This window comes from Maylandia zebra, linkage group LG16 (assembly GCF_041146795.1).
Source record: "Maylandia zebra isolate NMK-2024a linkage group LG16, Mzebra_GT3a, whole genome shotgun sequence".
NCBI classification, from domain to species: Eukaryota; Metazoa; Chordata; class Actinopteri; order Cichliformes; family Cichlidae; genus Maylandia; species Maylandia zebra.
The window spans coordinates 17,903,593-17,924,164 of NC_135182.1; the positions used below are offsets into that span (position 1 = coordinate 17,903,593).

Below are 20,572 nucleotides of genomic sequence, written 5' to 3' on the forward strand. Positions count from 1 at the left end.
GAACATTGTGGAGAAAGAGGGAAGGAGTTCAATAATAGTATTGGATGGGTTGGGGATGATCGAGCAAGAGCATTTAAGGTATATGACAAATAATTCAGCCAGACAGTGGTATGGCCTTTAAGGCCCACTTGGACATGGGATTGTCCAAGTAGATAGAACATATGTGGATATCAAAAGTCACAACAGATCTTTGTCAAGAATTTTACAGTAAATTCGAGGGCAAGTACAGTGGCTATGTGCAGGTGTACAAAGATGGATTGAAAGATCCAGAAAGTGAAGCAACTGGTAGTTCCAGAATTAAATATCAAGTTTGGGAAAAGAACATAAACTTTCTGAGTATATATGCAGTAGAGCTATATGCGATATTGATGGCATTAGAATGGGTGGAAGACAGCAGAATTGCAAAAGTAATAATATGCAGTGATTCATTGTCAGCTGTGTTAAGGATTGAAAATGTGAATACAAGTAATGATCAGAACATTCTGTATGAAGTTATGTTTGCTCACCACAGAGTGTGTGAACAGGGCAAAAGTGTAGTAATAACGTTGATGCCAGTTATAAAGGCGATATGGTTAATGAAAGAGCGGATAAGATGGCTAAAGTTATTAAAAGAGTAGACGTAGATGTTCAGATACCATTATCTAAATCTGAAGGAAAGTGTATAGTTTGGAAAGAAAGTAAGAAGTTATGGAAAATGGAATGATGAAACTAGAGGGAGACAATTTTACTGGGTACAAAATACAGTAGAAGTAAAAAGAAATAAAGGAATGAATAGGCAGGAGGAGATTGTTATATGAGTAGAATAAAAACAGGGCATTGTTGCCTGAATGGTCGTTTAAGGATGGGGAAACAATTGAGGGGTTATGTAAATGGTGTGGTGTTATGGAAACGGTTGAACATGTTTTTATTAAGTGCAGGAGATATGGTAACTATAGGAGAATGATGAGGGTAGAAATGGGAAATACGGGGGAATTCAAATTTGAAAAGGCGGTTGATTGGTTAGGATGTCAAGAAAGGAAAGGAGTGGTTCTTCAGTTTCTGAGAAATACAGGATTATTTAAGAGGATTTAAAGAGTTAGATGTGATATAAGTAAACTCCAGGGGGTAGCAGTAATGCAACATCTATGGATGCAAGCTGCCGTTAAAATGGTAGAAGAAGAAGAAGAAGATCGTGCAGGAAATGAATGGTGATTCGAGCATATTGACCAGATTGAAACCAAATGCAAAAAAGTTATTAATGTTATGAGGTGTGTAGCTGGGAAGGATTGGGGAGCAAGCTCTTCTGCGTTGAAAAGACTTGAAAAGGTCTAACTGAAGAATTTGTTTCATATTTAATACTCTTAAGTTATGAACTTATATAGAAGACTGTAAACATGTGAGTTACCTGGGCTATGCAAAGTAGGTTGAAATTAAAGAATACATCGTCTTGGTGTGCGTAAGCAAATGGTTAGCTCAAAAAGCTAATAACTGAAGCTCTTTCATATTTTTCCAGATCTGGCCAGCTTTTGCCACAGCCTGGTGTCAAAGCAGATGGTGCAAAGCTACAACTGCTGAGTCTGACCTCTGATCTAAATGGCCTCTATCAGTGTGAAGCATCTAACAGATATGGAAAAAAATATGGTCAGCTCTATGTGCATGTGGCATCAGGTGAGGTCAGCTTAGATTTAGCTGTGCAGTGAATTTGTTTCTGATTTTTAGATTTGACCTTTTGAGGACGTTGTGTCTTTCTGATATGCTATTTGATCTTTTAAGCTTAAAGAAGTGGTTGTGTCACGCCAGCTCCACCATTTGAAACTCAGAGCAGGTCCCAGCTTGTGATAGGTTCATTTCACAGTCATATCAACTTATCTCATTTACTTTCATGCTTCAGAACTTGTCAGTACAACAAAGTTGTTATATATGAGAGAGAGAGAGAGACAGAGACAGAGAGAGACAGAGACAGACTGGGGTCTACTACACCAGGCAAGACTCCACAAGAGGGGGGAAGGGGAGTGTTCGCCAAGGGCACCAAACAGGCTAGGACCGCTTCTGTCTACTACCATCTGTCCTTCTGCAATTCTCTTCTCAACGCCGTACCTACTAAACACTTCAACATGTGTTCCCTTCACCTACATGAATACCCACTGTCTCCCCCACTTCTGCCTTACCTTCTCTCTCACTCCAACACACCTTTCACCTTCCCACTTTCTTTGTTTTTCACAGTAGTAGCACAATTACCACCGGCAAAAAGCACCAGAGGCATTTATTTGGCTCCAACCAAGCTGGTCTGTGAATTGTGTTCTTTGTGGTCTGCTATGTTTGGTTTGTGTTGGGTACATGTTGTTTGAAAAGTGCCTGAATCACCTAAATGTGAATTATAAAACTAAATAGTGCAAAAATGAGAATGAATAATATGTTAATGTTAATAATATTCTTCATTATTTTGTCTCTGTAGCAGCATCCGCTGCTGCTTGGGCGTTATTTGGTGTTTTGCTTTCCTTGAATGTTGTTGGGGATGCAGTATGGTACTTTTATAAACTTCAAAGGTACGTCAAACATTAACTTGCACGTAACTAATATGCAGAATTATATGTTATTCCTCTGATGTCAAAGCATATGCAGTTATTCAAATTGAAAACTCTTCAGTTCAAAAATTTTGAAAAAATATGTTTTATTTTTTATGCAGTCTTTATTTTGAGGCGCTCCAAATTCTTTCAGCAATTTTCTCAAAAGCTGTTTGGACTGTTTCTGGGTTATTTCTTCATAAATTTAACAGGTAGAAAGTATGGAGAGGAATCTACGTGTGGCATTTGCAATCTGAAAGTTGTTTGGAAGTTGCAGATGTTGTCAAAGAAACTCTAAGAAGTTGATACATTCTGTAAAAACAAAGTGCACTACTTAGCTAAGTACAATAGACTTGACTTCATCCAGGAAGGAGAAATAAAAGGGATATTCATAAGCAATATTCTATGTACAGATCAAACAAAATTTTCCAGCATCAAAATTATGTTTAAAAAAACTGAATGTATAAAACATTTGGAATAGCTCAACATTTAATTCTACTAACAAAATTCAATTTCATATACTGGGGTCAGTGTTTCTACATGATCATGGCCAACATGATAATCAGTTATTTTGATTTATTTTGAGATAATAATCATTCATGACAATTATTCATTGATTTTATTAACAAAAATGTTATTGTACTGTTACATAATTGTGAATAACTTGTGAAGGCCTAACTGTACATACTGTGTCATTCTTTTATATTTTATTTTTTTGAACAGCAAATTATGAGCAACAAGAACATGGACAACAACAAGAACAACAGCAGGTCCTCTTTTGTTTCACTCAAAGTTAAATATGTCTCAAAATATTCTTGTACTAATTAATTTATTTAATGTAAAACTGTCTGTTATGAAAATACTGAAGATATATTTATTTTTACAAAAACTTTTAAAAACATTGCTCTTAAATAAAATAAGCAGCTCAGGAATAAAACTGATCTTTTTCATTGTGTGTTGAATACTAAATTATTTTATATAAAACATCTTTAAAGATTTGAAATTAAATGTAAATTTAAACAAATCTTCTGAATTGTCTGCCTCAGCAATCTGACAGCTGTGGAAGAAAAGAATAAACGGCTCCACCGACAGACCTGAAGAACAGGTGTAGGTACAGTTTGAAATCTGTACTTGTGTTTCCACCAACAGCTTAAACTGCTTTCATCAGCAGTTGAAAGTGCTTGCAGCAGTATTGAACATGTAGTCATTGTAATTTTATAATTGCTTGTTTCCACATCTGCTTATTAGAAGAAAGTCTGGAAAGCTAAGTTGAGCTCTTTACTGTGATGTGTTATTCAGTGATGCACATACCATGGATATAAATATAAGTAAAAATAATAAAAATACTAATTTTGCTCCCTACAGTCCTTCCTTCTGGGTAACGATGGAAGTATTTAAGTTTATAATATCCAGTTAATCGATATTGAAGTTAATTTCTCATCTGTTGTTGCCCTATGGAATTATATTCATGTCATAACATCCGCAAGCAAAAATATAATCCGAGCAAATTATTCAATTTCATTTCTGGAAGCTGTACCCAACCTAGACACAAAGGGAAGTGCTACTTTGACGACATATTATTTAAACCTTTAATTTAACAGCTTTCTCCTCACTGACTAACAAACTACCCCTTTTCTACTTTATATTTCAGTTCCCCAGTTGTCTGGACCAGTTAGGCCACAAACTGTCTTTTTTTTGTTCGTGTTAGGGAGCAGGTGAGGGCTCGAATTCACTTCATTGTTTCTTATAGAAAATGTAACGATTGAGTGCAGGATGCAGACTGAGTTTTTTTTTTAAAAGAAAAAAAAAACATCCACAAATGTCCTGCTTTCCAACAATTTCATCTCCTCCACTAAATTCTGTTCTGCGAGGTAAAGTGTAATGTCTTTACTATATTAGTAAATAGACTATAGTCAGCAGAATTTATGAAAGGGGTTATATATAAAATAAAGAAAACGCCAGTTTTGCAAATAACTTTATGACTCTGGATTATTGTGCCTACATAAAATCATCCAGTGTGTTTTGGCCACATACATTATCTTTATAGAACTATTATATTTATTTGTCTGCTGCCCAATTGGCCAGAGCTGTCTTTTTTTAAGACATTTTTAGACTTTTCAGCTGGATAAATAAAGGAGATACAAAAGTCACTTTGCCAAAAACTGACTGGAGCTTCTACCGTCTGTCTGTGGCTCAAACTGGCTTTATATCATTCATGAGAAATATGTTTGAGATATGCTTCACAGATTATAGGATAACAAGTCATTTATAACAGTTTAAATACGGGCAACATAGCTGGACTGGCCATCGGGCATACCGGGCATTTGCCCGGTGGGCCGCTGGCGATTTTTTGTTTTTATGGGCCGATGGATTTTTTTTTAAAAAATTTTTATTTTTAGGGTGTATATAATGAAAGGTGTTGGATTGGCCAATTGGTCATGATCGACTCTGGGCTGGACCAATTACAGCCAAGGAGGCCGGATGCACCTTCCCCTTGGTTAGCAATCGCGTGATTTTCGCGCATTGCATGCCGGGAACTCGTGGCAAAACAATCCAAGTACCGCATCAAATGCAGGCATTTGCAGCACCGCAAAACGTTCAGTCTCCGGTTCCAATACCTTCTTGTTTTTTCTTTGCCGTACAAAAAAGGAATGTACAAAACAAAAGGAGAACAATGCCGGTGTTGTGCCAAAAAGTGATTGTCTGCCAAAAACTGATCTCCAATGTTTCTGTGTGTTTTTTATGTGTAATATCTTTATGTATGTTCGTAAATAGACTTCGGTGAACAGGGTTTACAAAGAGGTTATATATAGAATTAAAAAATTATCTGTTTTTCAAGTATCTTTACAACTCTGTGTTATTGTACTTACATTATAACCAATCCGCTCCTTTATCCCCACTTCAAATATTTTTATTGAACTATTGTAATATTTGCTGCCATTTCTTCCGTCCTCTTGGCCAACTTACTCTTACAAAAGACATTTTTAATGTTAATAAGATTTTTTTTTAACTGCATAAATAAAGGTTATATAAAAGTCACTGCCAAAAACTGATTGCGACTTCTACCTTGTTACACGAATGTTGTTTGTGGCTCAAGATGACTTTATGTCATCCATGAGGGATGCATTTGACATATGTTTCACATATTATAGCCCAACAAGTTACTTATAGCAGTTTAAATACGAGCAATCAGTTTTTTGGCAAATACCGGAAATCAGTTTTTGGCAGACAATCACTTTTTGGCACAACACCGGTCCGTACAAAGACAGACTTGACGAAAAGACAAAGAAGAGATACGAGGAAAAAATCAAAGGAGTGAAAGGGTCAGACCCTTACGAGCACACAGAGTGGACAAAAGACGTTAGCGTGCTGCCCGACTTTCACCACGCTGAGATTTATAATTATACAGTTCTTGGAGTGAGTGCATACACTCATGAAGTTTAGTAACTTCAGGTCACTGCAACAAGCCCAGGTACGGTTTACGGACGGATGGGTGCAGGACCTTGAAATGCACCGTGTAGAACGAAAGACCATCGTACGAACAAAGGTAAGTTTACCAGTCTCACAAATCGTCGTCATAAATACACATTCGTTAACCGTTTATTAATATAACCTTTGAGCTCAACGGTAATTAATTAGTAGTGGAAATAATTTCTGGTAGCATCACAGAAATGTAGCAGTGACAATAATACTGTATGTTGTAATCGCACTGGACAATTAGTGATACAAAACAACTGTTTTATCCTGTGAATAAAAGTATATGTTTTTGTCAATGTACCATAATAACAGAAGCGAAACGCAATATTGTGTCAGGACAATTCACTATTTATGCACAATAAATAAAGGAGCATAGCGCGACAATTTCTGTTCAGCACCAGACTTGCTTGTAACCTATATCACCAATTATGTTAAGAAAAATGACGTATTAATTACTACAAAACTCTGACCTTTGTGGGAATGCTTGGAGCAGACTAACATGTGAGCTGGAGCAGAGGCGGAGCCAGACATTTGAAACACCCGGGGCTTAGCCCTAAAGGGTAGTATGCATGTGGGATTTTTTTTTTTGGGGGGGGGGTGGGGTTAGAAATGACTGAAAGATTAATTGGCTCTGTTTTGAGTTTTGTTCAAAAAAGAATGACTTCATATAGGGAAATATATATATCACACATGCAGGACACCTTAAACTAGTTTTTTAATTAAGCAGCAAGACAGAACGAAGTCGGGGCTGTATCAAGACACAGGGACTAAACCCCAATTCAACCAGACGCAGAACTGATCCAGAATTAAAACAGGACTACAACAGTTCAAAATCAGGACTACTGAGGACTTAACCAAGACAGAACCAGAATCAGAACTAGATGATAGTAGCACTAAAAATCATCATAGACCTGCACTACACTTATTTTTTTAAATCTACCAAAGTACAATATTTAGATTGAGAAAAGTTTATATAATTAGTTTGGCCTTGTTGTGCAAACAAGCCTGCATAACTTAATAAATATAGAATTTGAAAAATAGCAAACCTAAAAAGAAACACTAGGTACGAGATACATGAGGACCTATGATACGGTGATACTTTTGGCAAACGACCATTTGACTAACATGTGTGTCTCACCTGCTCTTGTTCATCTGTTCTGTCCTCATTCTGCTCTCTCTCTCTGTTCCTCTCTCTCTCTCTTTGTGCTGACAATCATAAAATATACAGTTGAAACCAGATATTTACAAACTCTTCAGATCAAAACAAACACTTTTTTAATTGTAACATCAAATCAGACTAAATGTTTATTTTTTTAGATTGATAAATATAAAAAACATATTTGTTAACTTTAAGAGTAAAGAGAGAAACTATCTGTATTTCTTAATTGCAAATGGCACCAAATTGTATTCAAACTGAGCCACACTTATGGAGCTCCACAGTTCTTTTCCTGGTGTTTTGGTTGACATCTCTTGATTTTCCCATTTCAAAGAAGAAGGCTCTGTGTTTTGCCTTATATGCATCCACAGCTGTGCCACCAGTTTACTCACATGGACTCTACTAACCTATCAGAAGCTTCTTCAGCTCAGAATGGAATCGTCTGGAGTTTTCTTATTAATTAACAAACTTAGTGTATATGTACTCCTAAATTTGATGAAAGTGATAATAAATAGACAGATCTCTCTCTCTTTATTCTGACATTTAACTAATTCAAAAGATATTTCAATATTTATCTAAAACAAAAGTTTACTCTAAATTGATGTTGTACAGTAAAAATGTTTTATGTTTTCTCCATAAAGTGTATGTAAATATCTGGTTACAAATGTAAATATCTTGCTGTGTACTGAAATCCCTCTTGTTTTGCATAGAAATATACTGAACAACATAGTAAGCATAATATATAAAATAACATTTACCTGAGTTTTTCTTTGAAAGAAGCCTCTAATGTCCATTCTTATATTTCAGTACATAACTGAAACCGATTTAGTCGGGGAGGGTAAGAACTGAAAATATGAAATAAACACACGTAAGCTAAGACTCTAAAAAATAGCATTTGTTCGGCTTTTCATTTCGCCATTTGTTGATTCACTTGAAGAGCAAGTAACGTAATATTGGTCAAGTGATCAGTTTCATATCAATCTTTCGTGATTCACCGTCATATTTACATTATTTGTACGGTACGAATGATTTGCTTTGGTACCTGGTCAAACTTAAGCTCTCCTTAGTATGGCTGGCTCTGTTTCTCCAACAGCGCACTAACAGGTAGCAGCTGCCCCGCCCCCTCGCTCAGTCGCTTAGTGCCTGAGCTCGGATCATACCAATATCAGGGGGGGATTCACGCACAGTCGTAAATTCCCACAGTGTGCACTATGTGCTTCGAATATTGTGTGTACTTTTTGTTTTATACAGTTGTCAGCCAGGCATCTAACTATGAAAAAATTACACTCCAAAAGACCCCGGGCTTCTGACAAAACAACCCGGGCTTAAGCCCAGTAAGCCACCCCCACGCTCCGCCCCTGAGCTGGAGTGTTCTGAGACGTTATATTTGGTATATCCAGACCATCCATCGGCTCTTACTTCGGAAACATGGCTTAAAAAATTTCTCTTCAACGACGTAATCCGATAAAAAAGAAAAACGATCTCTTTACCCGTCGGCTTCCCTTGGCTGTCATGCGACCGGCTATTGCAGTTAATAATACAACAGCTTCTTGACATTAATGTACAGAATTCACCTGCTTGCTGCTACTACTGCACATTCACCCAGTGTATATACTATATATATATATATAATGTTCCTCCTCTACACCCCCCCCCCAATTTTTGCACATGTCGAGGAGCGTGTCAGGCTACATTTCACTGTGTGTTATACTTGTATAACTATGCATGTGACAAATAAAGAACCTTGAACCTTGAACATTTTTTGGGTTTCTTTTTATCGCTGTGTAACTGAGTGTAATTGAAAGCCTGCGTGCGCTAGTAGCTCTTGCCACAAGTTCCCAGAATCCTTTGCGGTTTTACCCCTGGTGGGCCGGTCTCTAGTCAAAATGCCCGGGCCAATTTTTTGTCCCAGTCCAGCCTTGACGGGCAATAATGTTTTTTGGCAAATACTAAGTCTTGGCTTCCTGTCAAAAAGTGATGAAAAGTGTCGTGCCATGGCGCACTGGCAGGGAGAGCGGATCCAATTAACTTCGCCTCCATTCCAACCAACTAAAGGTGAAAGTAGCAATGTGTAACTTGGTGAAAAAGTGAAAATCATCGTTTACATTAATTCAATTCAATTCAATTTTATTTATATAGCGCCAAATCACAACAAAAGTCGTCTCAAGGCGCTTCATAGATACAGAGAAAAACCCAACAATCATATGACCCCCTATGAGCAAGCACTTTGGCGACAGTGGGAAGGAAAAACTCCTTTTTAACAGGAAGAAACCTCTGGCAGAACCAGGCTCAGGGAGGGGCGGCCATCTGCTGCGACCGTTGGGGTGAGAGAAGGAAGACAGTATAAAGACATGCTGTGGAAGAGAGACAGAGGTTAATAACAGATATGATTCAATGCAGAGAGGTCTATTAACACATAGTGAGTGAGAAAGACTGGAAAGGAAATTACATTAGATTAGTTTGTAGGTTATGATATAAAAATTATATGTTTATTGTTCTCAAGTGATGATTATTGTTATTATTATTATTTAAAAAGAGGACGTTTTGCCTGATAGGAGTAGAATCATGCCTGTGTGATTCATATAAGCTTTACCCCTCAATATAACATTAACATGTTCTCAACAAGATAACGGCTCTGTGTTTGTTTTCAGACGTCATATAAAAATAATATTTGCTCTGATTGTTGCATGTTGCTAAAAGTTATGTCTGCTGGAACCAAAAATACACCTTTCTGAGTGCATCAATTAAAACAATTTTCTATTTTATTGTTGTAAAACACATGTAGCTGAAACACTAGCCTTCTGTTTGTTCATGGACAGGGGGTCAGATTGTGGCAGGGTCAGCCTGATATTATTTGTATTCCCTGTAACTTTAAAATTTTTGACCCTCTTAGAGGCGACTTTTTATTAAAATACTTTAATAATTTTACAACGCAGCGCTGTCTCACCCATCAGTCTCTTTGTATGTTTCTCGTATGACGGCAATTATTCCAATAAGCCGTCATTTATGTAATTACACTTTGGATCTGACTGTAAAAATGAATGTCTTCACAATCCAAAGCAGAAATAATAATGAGAAAAGGGGAATTATTCCCTTTTCATAATTATAAGACCCAGCACAAGTGTCCCAGGGGCCGATCCAGGTTACGTGACTTAAGTAAAGCCTACCTTACCGTGTCCATTATGCCATTTCCGTTTTTTCTTCCTCTGAGAGCAGCCACGAGGTAACGGCAAGATATGGGCGAATGGATGGAACTGCTACTTTCGTTTGTGTTTTTATGGCCAACTGCTGCGATAAGTCATGCCACGCTATTTTTCCGCGATAACCGCGTGTTTTTGCTAATATCTGCGCTCCTGCTGACCAGAGAAGCTGACGGTATGTCGAAAGTTTTCTTTTTTTGTTGTTTATGCTTGGATTTGCTTGGGCTGAAATGAGATAAAATGGCAGGTGTTAACTGATTGTTGTCAAAATCTGACAGGGAAGAATGTGGGGATTTTGAAGCGGATGACTGAAATTATGTTTTTGTATTATATTAGTGTTGTCCAAATGTATTTATTATTATTATTATTATTATTATTTAATATTATTATTATTATAAGGAGACATACTCAGAAGATGCTCAGGACCTGTGACCTTAAAGCTTTAAAAAATTGTGTATTTTATTATCTTTACCCAGTAGCGGTTTTTGATACGGGCAACACGGGCGGTTGCCCGGGTCGGCATCGTGGTGGGGGGCGGCATCACGGGAAAAAAATAAAAATAAAAAATTACTCGTACTCATGCTGCTCCGACATCATGCCAGCGCATATTGGGAATGGCATAGGCACCGATCGGTTTTCTGTCGCCCATTTGCTGGGAGTAAGAGCGCCCTCCGTTTGCGAGGTGTTGATGCTGCTTGCGGCCGGGGCGGCGGGGGATTCTCTGGCTGGCTGGAGCAGCATCTAATAACCAACTCGCAAAATAAAAAAAAAATAAAATAAAAAAAACAACAAACACGAAAACACCAGACATTATGATACAGATTTATAATTTGCACCGATGTTTTTTCGAAATTCTATAAAGTGAGAGCGAGAGCCCTCGGTGCGCCTGCTCGCTGCTGAAATCAAAGTAAACTTTATTGTCATCTCCGCTACATACAGTCCAGTATTTACCCATATGACTGGAGCAGAATGGGCAGGAATCTTTGGTTTCTACAAGCTGAAAAAAACCCCTTGAGATTTTGTTTTAAATGTTTTTATTGAGATGCATGTATAATACAAATTATAATTTTTAGGTTGATTTAATGTACTCATCCAGATTAATCCAGGAAGCTTCACAGTGTAGGAAAAAGCTGTTATTGCCACTTGCAGGCATAAAGTTTGTGCAAACGTTTTCAGTATCAGCCATATTCATTTAATTGTGTAAAACTAAAATCAAGATTCATATTTGATTAATTGTGAAGCCCAAAAATTCTTGGAGACGCTTTTTTTTTTTTTTTTTTTTAAACTTTTTTTCTGCTCTTTAACAGTATTTCACTTTACAGCTCTCCAGGTGATTGGTGGAAATGTGACAGTGGTTCAAGGAGGTACCGCTATTTTACCGTGCCATGTCATTGACACCAATGACGACCTGACACAGATTACCTGGCAGAGGAAGACGAGAGAAAAACCTCACAATGACAATTTCCTCACTATCCTACCCAGAGAGGGAGTGCAGTTTGTCAATGGAGGTGATGATCGATTTAAATATATCGGGAATTTTAACAACAAAAATGGAACACTCCAGTTATCCAATGTTGCACTGAAGGATGAAGGCAGCTACACGTGTATCTTCACCTTGTTTCCCAGTGGAAATCAGAAGACTGAGATACCTCTGAACTTGCTCGGTATGAAAAGATACTTTATTTCAAATATTCTAATATTCTTGTACGTGAGACGGAGTTACTTCCACCATCCTTCTTGCATGTTGATTTATTTTAGTGCTGTACCTCTCCTAGTGCCTCCTTTCACAAATGTGAAGGACAATCTTCCCACTTTGGGCACAGAAGAGGTTTTATTTGCTACCTGCACGGCTGCTGGATCGAAGCCTCCTGCAGAGGTGAGATGGCTCACTGGTGCTTTGGGAGACAAAGTGAGGATGACAACAAACTCCACACAGTATGACAACGATACAACTACCACAGTCAGTTCTCTGTTTGGTGTTCCTACGAGAGAGATTAACGGTCACCAGGTCCAGTGTGTCATCAGTGGTGACTCCCTGTCTAAAGAAGAAGTCCTGCCCTTTAACATACAAGTCTACTGTGAGTGCCACAAACCACAAAAATCTTTAACAATTAAGTTTTATAACTTGAAATGCAAATATGAATTGTTAGATTTAACAGAAAATTATTGACAAATTTAGCAAACGACAAAGTTCTATAACAGCTTTTGACATGCAAACAATGCCTCAATTTTTTTTCATTACACTACATACTAATGATTCACTAAAACTATACACTCTGTTAAATGTCCCAAATTTATCAAATTCCAAAACTTATTGATATCACTCTCTCTTTCACCACTGTCACTTCAACAATGTCCCCATATTTACACACACATGCACACACAGCAGATAAGTATTGAACACATCACCAATTTTTCTAAGTTAACATATTTCTAAAGGTGCCACTGAAATGGAATTCTCATCAAATGTCATTAACAACCCATCTAATTCACACGTGCAAGGAACCATAACATGCCATACCATCAAAACCATTGATGTCAATAATACACCAAGTCACAGCAAAAGCTGTTTCAGATTTGTTTGTCAAGCATAAAGGTTATTTGTGACCGACATGCTTAACGTTAAGATAAATGTAATTTATCTTTCCAGTCGTAAGTCATTGAATATAAATGGGAAATGGCAGAGGAGGAGGTTTGCTGGTCACACCATCAGCAAAAATAATGGAAGTTGCAATGAAAGTAAAAAGCAGGCTTATTCAGAAGTGCATTATTGTTATTGATATGGTACAACTGTGGGGTCCTGTTTCTGGTGGATTTTCCATGTAATGTAATATTCTTTTTTCCATCATCAAGGTGATTATAAATTAGCCAGTCACAACCTTGTTACTGTTTTTGTCTTGAAAAGATTGACTGTTTTGTCTGATGCAATGAGACCCAAACATTTGTGAAACATTATTTCGATATTATTATTATGTCCTCAATTCAGGATTAACACAGTTTTCTGTCTTTTTTTTTTGCAGTCTCTCCCACAGAAGTGAATATTAGAGTGATTACACAAGACTCATTTGAGTGTGTGACAGAAGCCAACCCAAGTGCCAACTTTATCTGGAGTAGGTAAAGTAATTAAGAGAAGAAAAACTGCGTATGTGTGTGTGTGTGTGTGTGTGTGTGTGTGTGTGCATATATATATATATATGCACACACACGGTGACTCCCAAGATAGGCGAGTGGCTCCAGCAGATCCCGGGAACAACATCGGAGATCTCTGTCCAGAAGAGCGCAGTCCTGGGAACAGCTAAGATACTGCGCAGGACCCTCAAGCTCCCAGGCCTCTGGTAGAGGACCCGAGCTTGAAGCATAAACCGCCCGCAGGGGCGTGCTGGGTGTGTGTATATATAGTTCATGTTGAGCCTTGTTCATGTTTTTCCAGATCTGGCCAGACTCTGCTGCAGTCTTCTATCAAAGTCGACGGTGCAGAGCTACAACTGCTGAGCCTGACCTCTGATCTAAATGGCCTCTATCAGTGTGAAGCATCTAATGCATATGGAAGTAAACATGGTCAGCTCTATGTGCATGTGGCATCAGGTGAGGGCAGCTTGGATTTAGCTGTGCAGTTTGTCCAAATCTTTCTGAATTTTAATTTGAGCCTTTGCTGGTGTTTCTTCATTCTAATGTTTTTCTGAAAACCAGCCAGCTTAAAGAGGTGGTTGGTTTAAGACATCTCCGGCATAAAACGTAGCGTTAATGAATGGATGACTGAAGCTCCACACAGAGCAAAAATGATATTAAAGTCAGCTCCATCACTGGAAGAACATGTCCTAGCAAATAGTTCTTTTCATGGTCATTTGTCTCAGAACCTTTCAGAGCATAAAAGTTTTAGAATGTTTGGTACAAGTGCTGCATGGTGTTTGAACAATGTCTGAAAAGACTAAACACCATGAAGGAGAGAAAGGATTACCTCATTCACACAATATTCTTTTTTTCCATGTGTGTCTGTAGGTGCATGCTCTGCTGTTTGGGCCCTAGTTGGTGTTTTGTTTTTCCTGAATGTTGTTGTTGCTGCAATATGGTACCTTAATAAATCCAGACAACTTCAAAGGTACTTCAAACACACACACACACACTCTCTCACACACACACAGACACAATTTGACAGGTCACTGAAAAACTGTGTAAACTGCTTGGTTATTTCTTTAAAAATTCCAAATTGCATTTGCCGCAAAGTTCAACACTAACGATTCAACAGGGCACTGGTTTCTCTCTTATATTTCACTATAATCCTCAAATTAAAATGTATTTGCAGACAAAGTGTTCATTCACTGGGACACATTGACAGACTGTACAGGTTTGCTTTTATTGATATTGAGTTATGATTTTGGTTTTCTTGGCTTTCGTACATTCATCTTAGTTTGTGGCGAGTTTTCAGGTGGTTCAGTTAGTTGTGTTGCTGTGTGGTGCCAACACAACTCTACAGCAACATTTGTTTATAATTTGTTCTTAGTTAATGTCATTTGTCCCAAATACAAAGTAGTTCCAGCCAGTGGATGATGATCCACTTCTGGGGATAAGCTCCTCGTGTTCTGCTTTGTCTGACATTTCATCTTTGTTTCATTTTTTAATGCCGCAAAATTTCCAGGCTTAACTGTAAGCCATGCATACTGTCTTATTTTTCTCTGGCGTTAGGTGTTTTCCATCACATGGTGATGGGCCTAGAGACCCACCATCTCCCAGGAGTGCAGGAGATGATCAAAGACGAGAGCAAGAACAACTGCAGGAAGTGAGCAAGGTCACCAACGGTTAATTTGTAGAGATGTTAAAGTCAAAATTAATTATGTTAAATATAAATTAATTAATATGTCTCTCAATATTTTGGTGCTAATGACTTAACTTACAGTTTTTCTCAATTGCTTCTGTGCAATTCTCACAGCAGAAAAGTCATTCAAACCACTCTTCATGCAATTCTCAAAACAGAGCATTTTTCATAACAGAGTCTCTTGTGCAAAAGGAACTACTACAATCAAAACCTTTTACATTGTTCAAAAAACGAATAGTCAGTCAGTCACTTTATCTCTGTGATGAATGAATAGAAACCTTTCACCACCCTTTAAAGACGTAGTCATCAAATTGTTTAGTTTTTTTTTTCCCTCAAAACCTTAAATGACTTTAGAAGTATTGCAAAAATGTAGACCTAATGTAGTGTACACATTTTTCAGAAACAAAAGTGAAATCTGAAGGATTTTAATATTTATTTTACAAAACTGATGAAATTGAGAAAAGCAAAATAATAATCTTTAAACTATATGCAAAAGAAAACAGACAAAAATAGAATAGTGAGACTGACTTTTCTGCTCTGAGAACTGCCAAAGATGGAAAATATCTCAACTGAAGTTTCTACCAACATATTATTCTAGAGTTAGCTTAGTCTTTAAGGCCATGTTGTGAAACAACTTCACATGTAACTGGAACAACTGTTAGGATGTGGTTTTAACTGCCTGTTCTTCTATTGTCATGAAAAGCTTTAACTAGATTTGCCATCTGTTCTTGTGTTTCCACCAACTTGTCAAAAGCTTTCATCATCAGTGAAAGCTGTTGACAGCTATAGTAATGTGGTTACTGTAAATTCAGGAATGAAAGATCCACCTGCCTTCAGTATCAGAATCAGAATCAGAATACTTTATTGATCCCTGGGGGAAATTATTTTTTGTTACAGTGCTCCATTTTAAACCAACATTAAGACAAGACAGACAATACGCTAACTAAGAATAGTACAATATATACATATATATACATACATACATAAGTCACTTATAAATAAATAGCTGGAAAAGAAAAATGTGTAGTTGTAGCAGTAACCAGTGTGTTAAGTGGATGCGTTGTACAGGGAGATGGCCACAGGCAGGAAAGATTTCCTGTGTCGTTCAGTGGTGCTTTTCGGTAATCTCAGTCTCTCACTGAACGAGCTCCTGTGACTGACCAGCATGTCATGGAGTGGATGGGAGGTGTTATCCAACATTGTCTTTATCTTGGACAGCATCCGCCTCTCCGACACCACCTTGAGGGAGTCCAGCTCCATCCCCACAACATTGCTGGCCTTACGGATTAGTTTATTAAGTAACACCCTTCCCTAAGGGTAACAATAGAAGTATTTAAGGTTATAATGTACAATACTGGCCAATTGTGGACACATTAACCATTCATATGGAATTACATGTTTTCCTTTTTTGTTTGTGCCTATAAAAGCACCATGACAGTATCCAGTCAGTGTGCTAGCACAGCTGCAGCAGGTGTGTCTGCATTGAAGCTCTGGCTGATGTTCTTTACTCCTCCCGATAACACGAGTCATTAAGCTGCAGTTTATAAAACCCACAGTGTTTGTATCAGAAACACTAAATGAATTACCAGTACAATACAAAAACTCACAAAGAGAATAGCTTCACTGCACACTGTGAATGGTGCTAAATTTCTCTTGTGCATGATGATGGTGCACACACTTACTCCCCTCCAGTAAAACTACTACATAAAACTATAATAAAACAGGCCTGCACTTGTCTGTACTTGCCATGAATGTACAAGTTTTACTCTAATAAAACAAAACTTACACATGCAAGTAAAAAAAAAAAAATCTTAATCTTTATTCATGTATTTACTTAAATGAATGTGCTGATCAACGGTTAATAAGAAACCTGAACAGAGAGCCCAAGTATATGAACCGATTTCTTATAAACTTATGGGAGTATGATTAAATACTCATTTTTAGGTAATGATAAAATACTAAAAATTGTAAATTTAAAATTTAATATTATATGAATACAAGACTACATAGTGCATTAAGTAACAAATGCTAAGTTACACAAATGCAAATGCACTCTCTTAATTTCTTATCTTTTGTTGTTCTGGTTCAGACCTTTAACTCCATCCGTTCAGCCGAGCTGACTTATTTAAAACATAGACGGGTCTAATAAGTGTGCTGACTGATAAAGAGCTGTTTTTACTTCACTGTTATGAAAAGTGTGTCATCATAAAGACGGAAACTGACTGTAACTGATAATTCTGTTCGACATTGGCTTACGTATTTCTGCAAAGCTTATGATGCCTGTATTTTCCCAGGAGCTATCACTTGGATCTCTGTTTCCAGAGAGCCAGACTCGCTCTACAGTGTTTGCTGTAAGCTGCTTCACTTTCCAAAATGGTTAAAGGCATGTTTAATTTCTGTTGGCACACAAACTTTTCAAGTAATGTCAGTGAAACTCTTTGATCATCTGTTTTGTGCCGACTTTTATTATGAGTATACAAGCTAACGACAGGAGGCAAAGTCAGCAAAAACAGAATATGTGACATGCGCAGTTTCTAAGGTCAAATTTAAGTTCTGTATTACATGCACAACAGAAAAGCAGTGAATACTGTGAAAAACAATGTCAGCCTTCAAAATGCACTCTCAGCTGCTAATCTGACTTTTCCTTGACCAGTTTAAGAAAAGAAATGGCTTGATAGTAGGTCGATACACCATTTTTCACAAAACTGTATTCGGTATATGAAGCTAAAATTTCACAGCATGTGTGTTTAAACTTTGGCCAATAATTTTTACCCCCAGACGTAAAAAGGCTGATGGAGTATTTTGACCAGTTAGTTAACCAATCAACTATTTGCTGCCAAGTTTGTGTGTCAAATGAAGATATGTTTGTATTTTAATTGTGTAGGTTACATTTAGCTAAATTCATCTTAATCCTTTATAGCAATAGTTACACTAGTACGCGTTTTTTAACTCTAAACTTTAAATCTCTAAACTTGTTTATTGAAAGAGTCAGCATTAATGAATAAACTGTGCCTTGTCTTTTCTCTCATTTACACATGTACACAGGGGATATTTGTGAGAGCCATTTGACAACATGTCCTTACACTACACATTAAAACAGTCTTCTCAAACTGTGGAGCTGGTGGTGCGACTACTGTAGGGAATAATTGGCTGACATTTCAGAGAAAGCTTGAGAATTACTTTGTTAAAGCATTACACAGTCAGGGTTCCCTGCTTTTGGAAAGCTATACATCATATCAAATCATATATCATACACCTGTGTCTCAGATGGTTGTACTTTTCAATTTATTTAGGTTTTTGTGTGGCAGCTTTTTTTAAGCATTCAATCACTAAAGTGTGTTGTTTGATCTGTATTCTTGACCAATTATAAATCATTTGGTGTGCTTGCTTTATATCTTGTGTTTTTTATTGTTTGCTTAAAATGAAACTTTGTTTTGTAATTGCTTTTATAACATGTTACACTGCTGAAATACTTTTTGTTATCATTTTTCTTCAAAAGTAAATAATCATGCATAAAATCAGTACGTTCCTCTCCCTCAGTATACATGTGTATATACATTCAGGTGTGTAAACCCCATCTGTGATCCTTGATATTGAATTCCAGTTGGATGTTTTGGTCTTGTGGAGAGAAGAAATCCAATGTGGAATTTTCTGGCATCTGTAAAACATGGTGGAGGTTCTGTCATGGTATGGAGCTGCACATCAGTCAGTCGTGTTGGCGATCATGTCAAAATTAATGGAGTTATGAACAAAGAAAAGCACCATCAGTTTTAGATCCACCATGAAATTACATCTGAAAAGAACCTGACAGACAATGGATTCCCAAATGGACTCCCAGTGCATTAAAAGCACACCTGGATAGAAAACTACACAATGGAATATTATCAGTGTATTCACCTGTCTGAGGGAGAAAGAGCTCTGTTGTCTCAGTAGAGTGGGATGAAGTGGGAGAGAAGGATTCACCATGATGGAGTTTGGTTGCTTTCTCACAATACCACCAAAATATCATCCAGGTGACAGCGAGCACACTGCATCAGCTAGTAGCTCATGCCATCTCCCGAACTGACCAGTGGTCACAAAGGTGTACAAGCAGGGGTTTCAGACAGGAAGATGGGATTGGTGGGGTTATAAGAATCAGAATACTTTATGAATCAATAAGGAAATTATAGGTAATTATGAGCAGTTGACGACCCTCCTTTCATTTAGTATTCAGGTCAGTGGTGATCCAGGGCTTGTTGTTGGAATTATGGTTCATATATTTACATAGGCAGTGATCTCAGTGATGCAGTCTATGATGCTGTTTATGCCATCCTCACGTGGATCCTAGTCCTTCAGGCACTCACTGACTTCCTGACTCTTTCTCCTCACAGACTGTAGCCAGAGGGAGTCTTTGAACTGCAGGGACAACATGATGATTCCTCTTAAACACATTATCTCAATGACACAAGGACAACATGCCCACCATAATTAAATTACTTTGACAGAAACAGGCATTTAAACTGATTAAAATCGACTCAGCCTATAGTACCGGTACATGTATCTGGACAATGTATCTTTTGTTTTTCAGAAAGTGTATGATGTGCTTTTCAAACAGATTATTACTTGAGACATTTTGTTTTATTTTTCAAATAATAATCTAAAACATCAAACCTGGATTTAACATACTTTACATTTATGTTTCTTTTCTGTATATGCCTCTCCTCTGTTCTGTCTCTCCTCTTTGTTCAGGATTTGAACCTTGACTTGAAAATTATAGTAGCCAGCAGATGGTGATAGTTTAACATATGTTATGCCTAAATTGAATACTTGTTAGGTCAACCTTTTTAAGTGTGACTGTAAGAAGTCAAATTACTATACTGATGGTTGCAAATGTGTGAGAGCTGAAACAAATTGTAGAAAAACAAAAAAGCAACAGCAACAACAGAGAAAATCCAAGGAAGAAGAAAATATTGAGGCAGAAACACAGTTAAGGAAAGGCTCAGCAAAGAAGGTCGGGATAAAACAGATGGAGGCCCCAGATGGAGCTCCCACAGGCAAGGGTGGTGGCGATAACTAATTTAGCTTAAGAAGTAATAACACATGACTGGAAAAAAGTGGTAAATTTCCTATTTGAGATATCCGCAGACAACAATATGATTTTGATAATGCTAATGAGAATAAAGCATATAGAGGGGCCATGTAAGGTCAGATACCCCCAAAAGTTGATTCTGTTCTTCTGGACGTAGCGTTTTCAGTGGGAGAAACGTTTCATCACCGACTTCTTCAGTCTCAGCTGACTGCAGGTTTCCCCAATAAACAGTACATTTGCATAATGACTGAAACTAGCAACACTGAAGGAACAATGGCCTGGGAGGTCAATTCCTTCATTATTAATATGCAAATT

At 37.4% G+C, this 20,572-nt stretch overlaps 1 protein-coding gene, 1 long non-coding RNA gene and 1 pseudogene across 3 annotated transcripts; 2 read left to right on the forward strand and 1 right to left on the reverse strand.

Annotated features, from left to right (window-relative positions):
- Nucleotides 1-1,705, forward strand: part of LOC143413081 (nectin-4-like) — an 11,564-nt pseudogene extending 9,859 nt beyond the window's left edge.
- Nucleotides 1,706-7,192: 5,487 nt separating this feature from the next.
- On the reverse strand, nt 7,193-8,522 carry LOC143412961 (uncharacterized). The gene is made up of 3 exons (XR_013093496.1): nt 8,219-8,522; nt 7,935-8,021; nt 7,193-7,226 (listed from the first exon to the last, which is right to left on the reverse strand). It is a non-coding gene; the product is annotated as an uncharacterized LOC143412961 (long non-coding RNA).
- Nucleotides 8,523-10,390: 1,868 nt separating this feature from the next.
- LOC105941049 (nectin-3) lies at nt 10,391-18,650 on the forward strand. 2 transcript variants are annotated; one of them, XM_076875048.1, is made up of 7 exons: nt 10,391-10,551; nt 11,699-12,040; nt 12,152-12,454; nt 13,397-13,490; nt 13,807-13,961; nt 14,376-14,475; nt 15,060-18,650. In XM_076875048.1, the coding sequence occupies exons 1-7, from the start codon at nt 10,413-10,415 to the stop codon at nt 15,175-15,177; spliced, it is 1,251 nt and encodes a 416-aa protein (XP_076731163.1). In that variant the 5' UTR covers nt 10,391-10,412; the 3' UTR covers nt 15,178-18,650. The 2 variants fall into 2 exon arrangements, with proteins under 2 accessions (XP_076731163.1, XP_076731164.1); XM_076875049.1 differs by lacking the exons at nt 14,376-14,475; nt 15,060-18,650 and having other exon boundaries at nt 13,397-13,486; nt 13,807-13,956.
- Nucleotides 18,651-20,572: the final 1,922 nt, after the last annotated feature.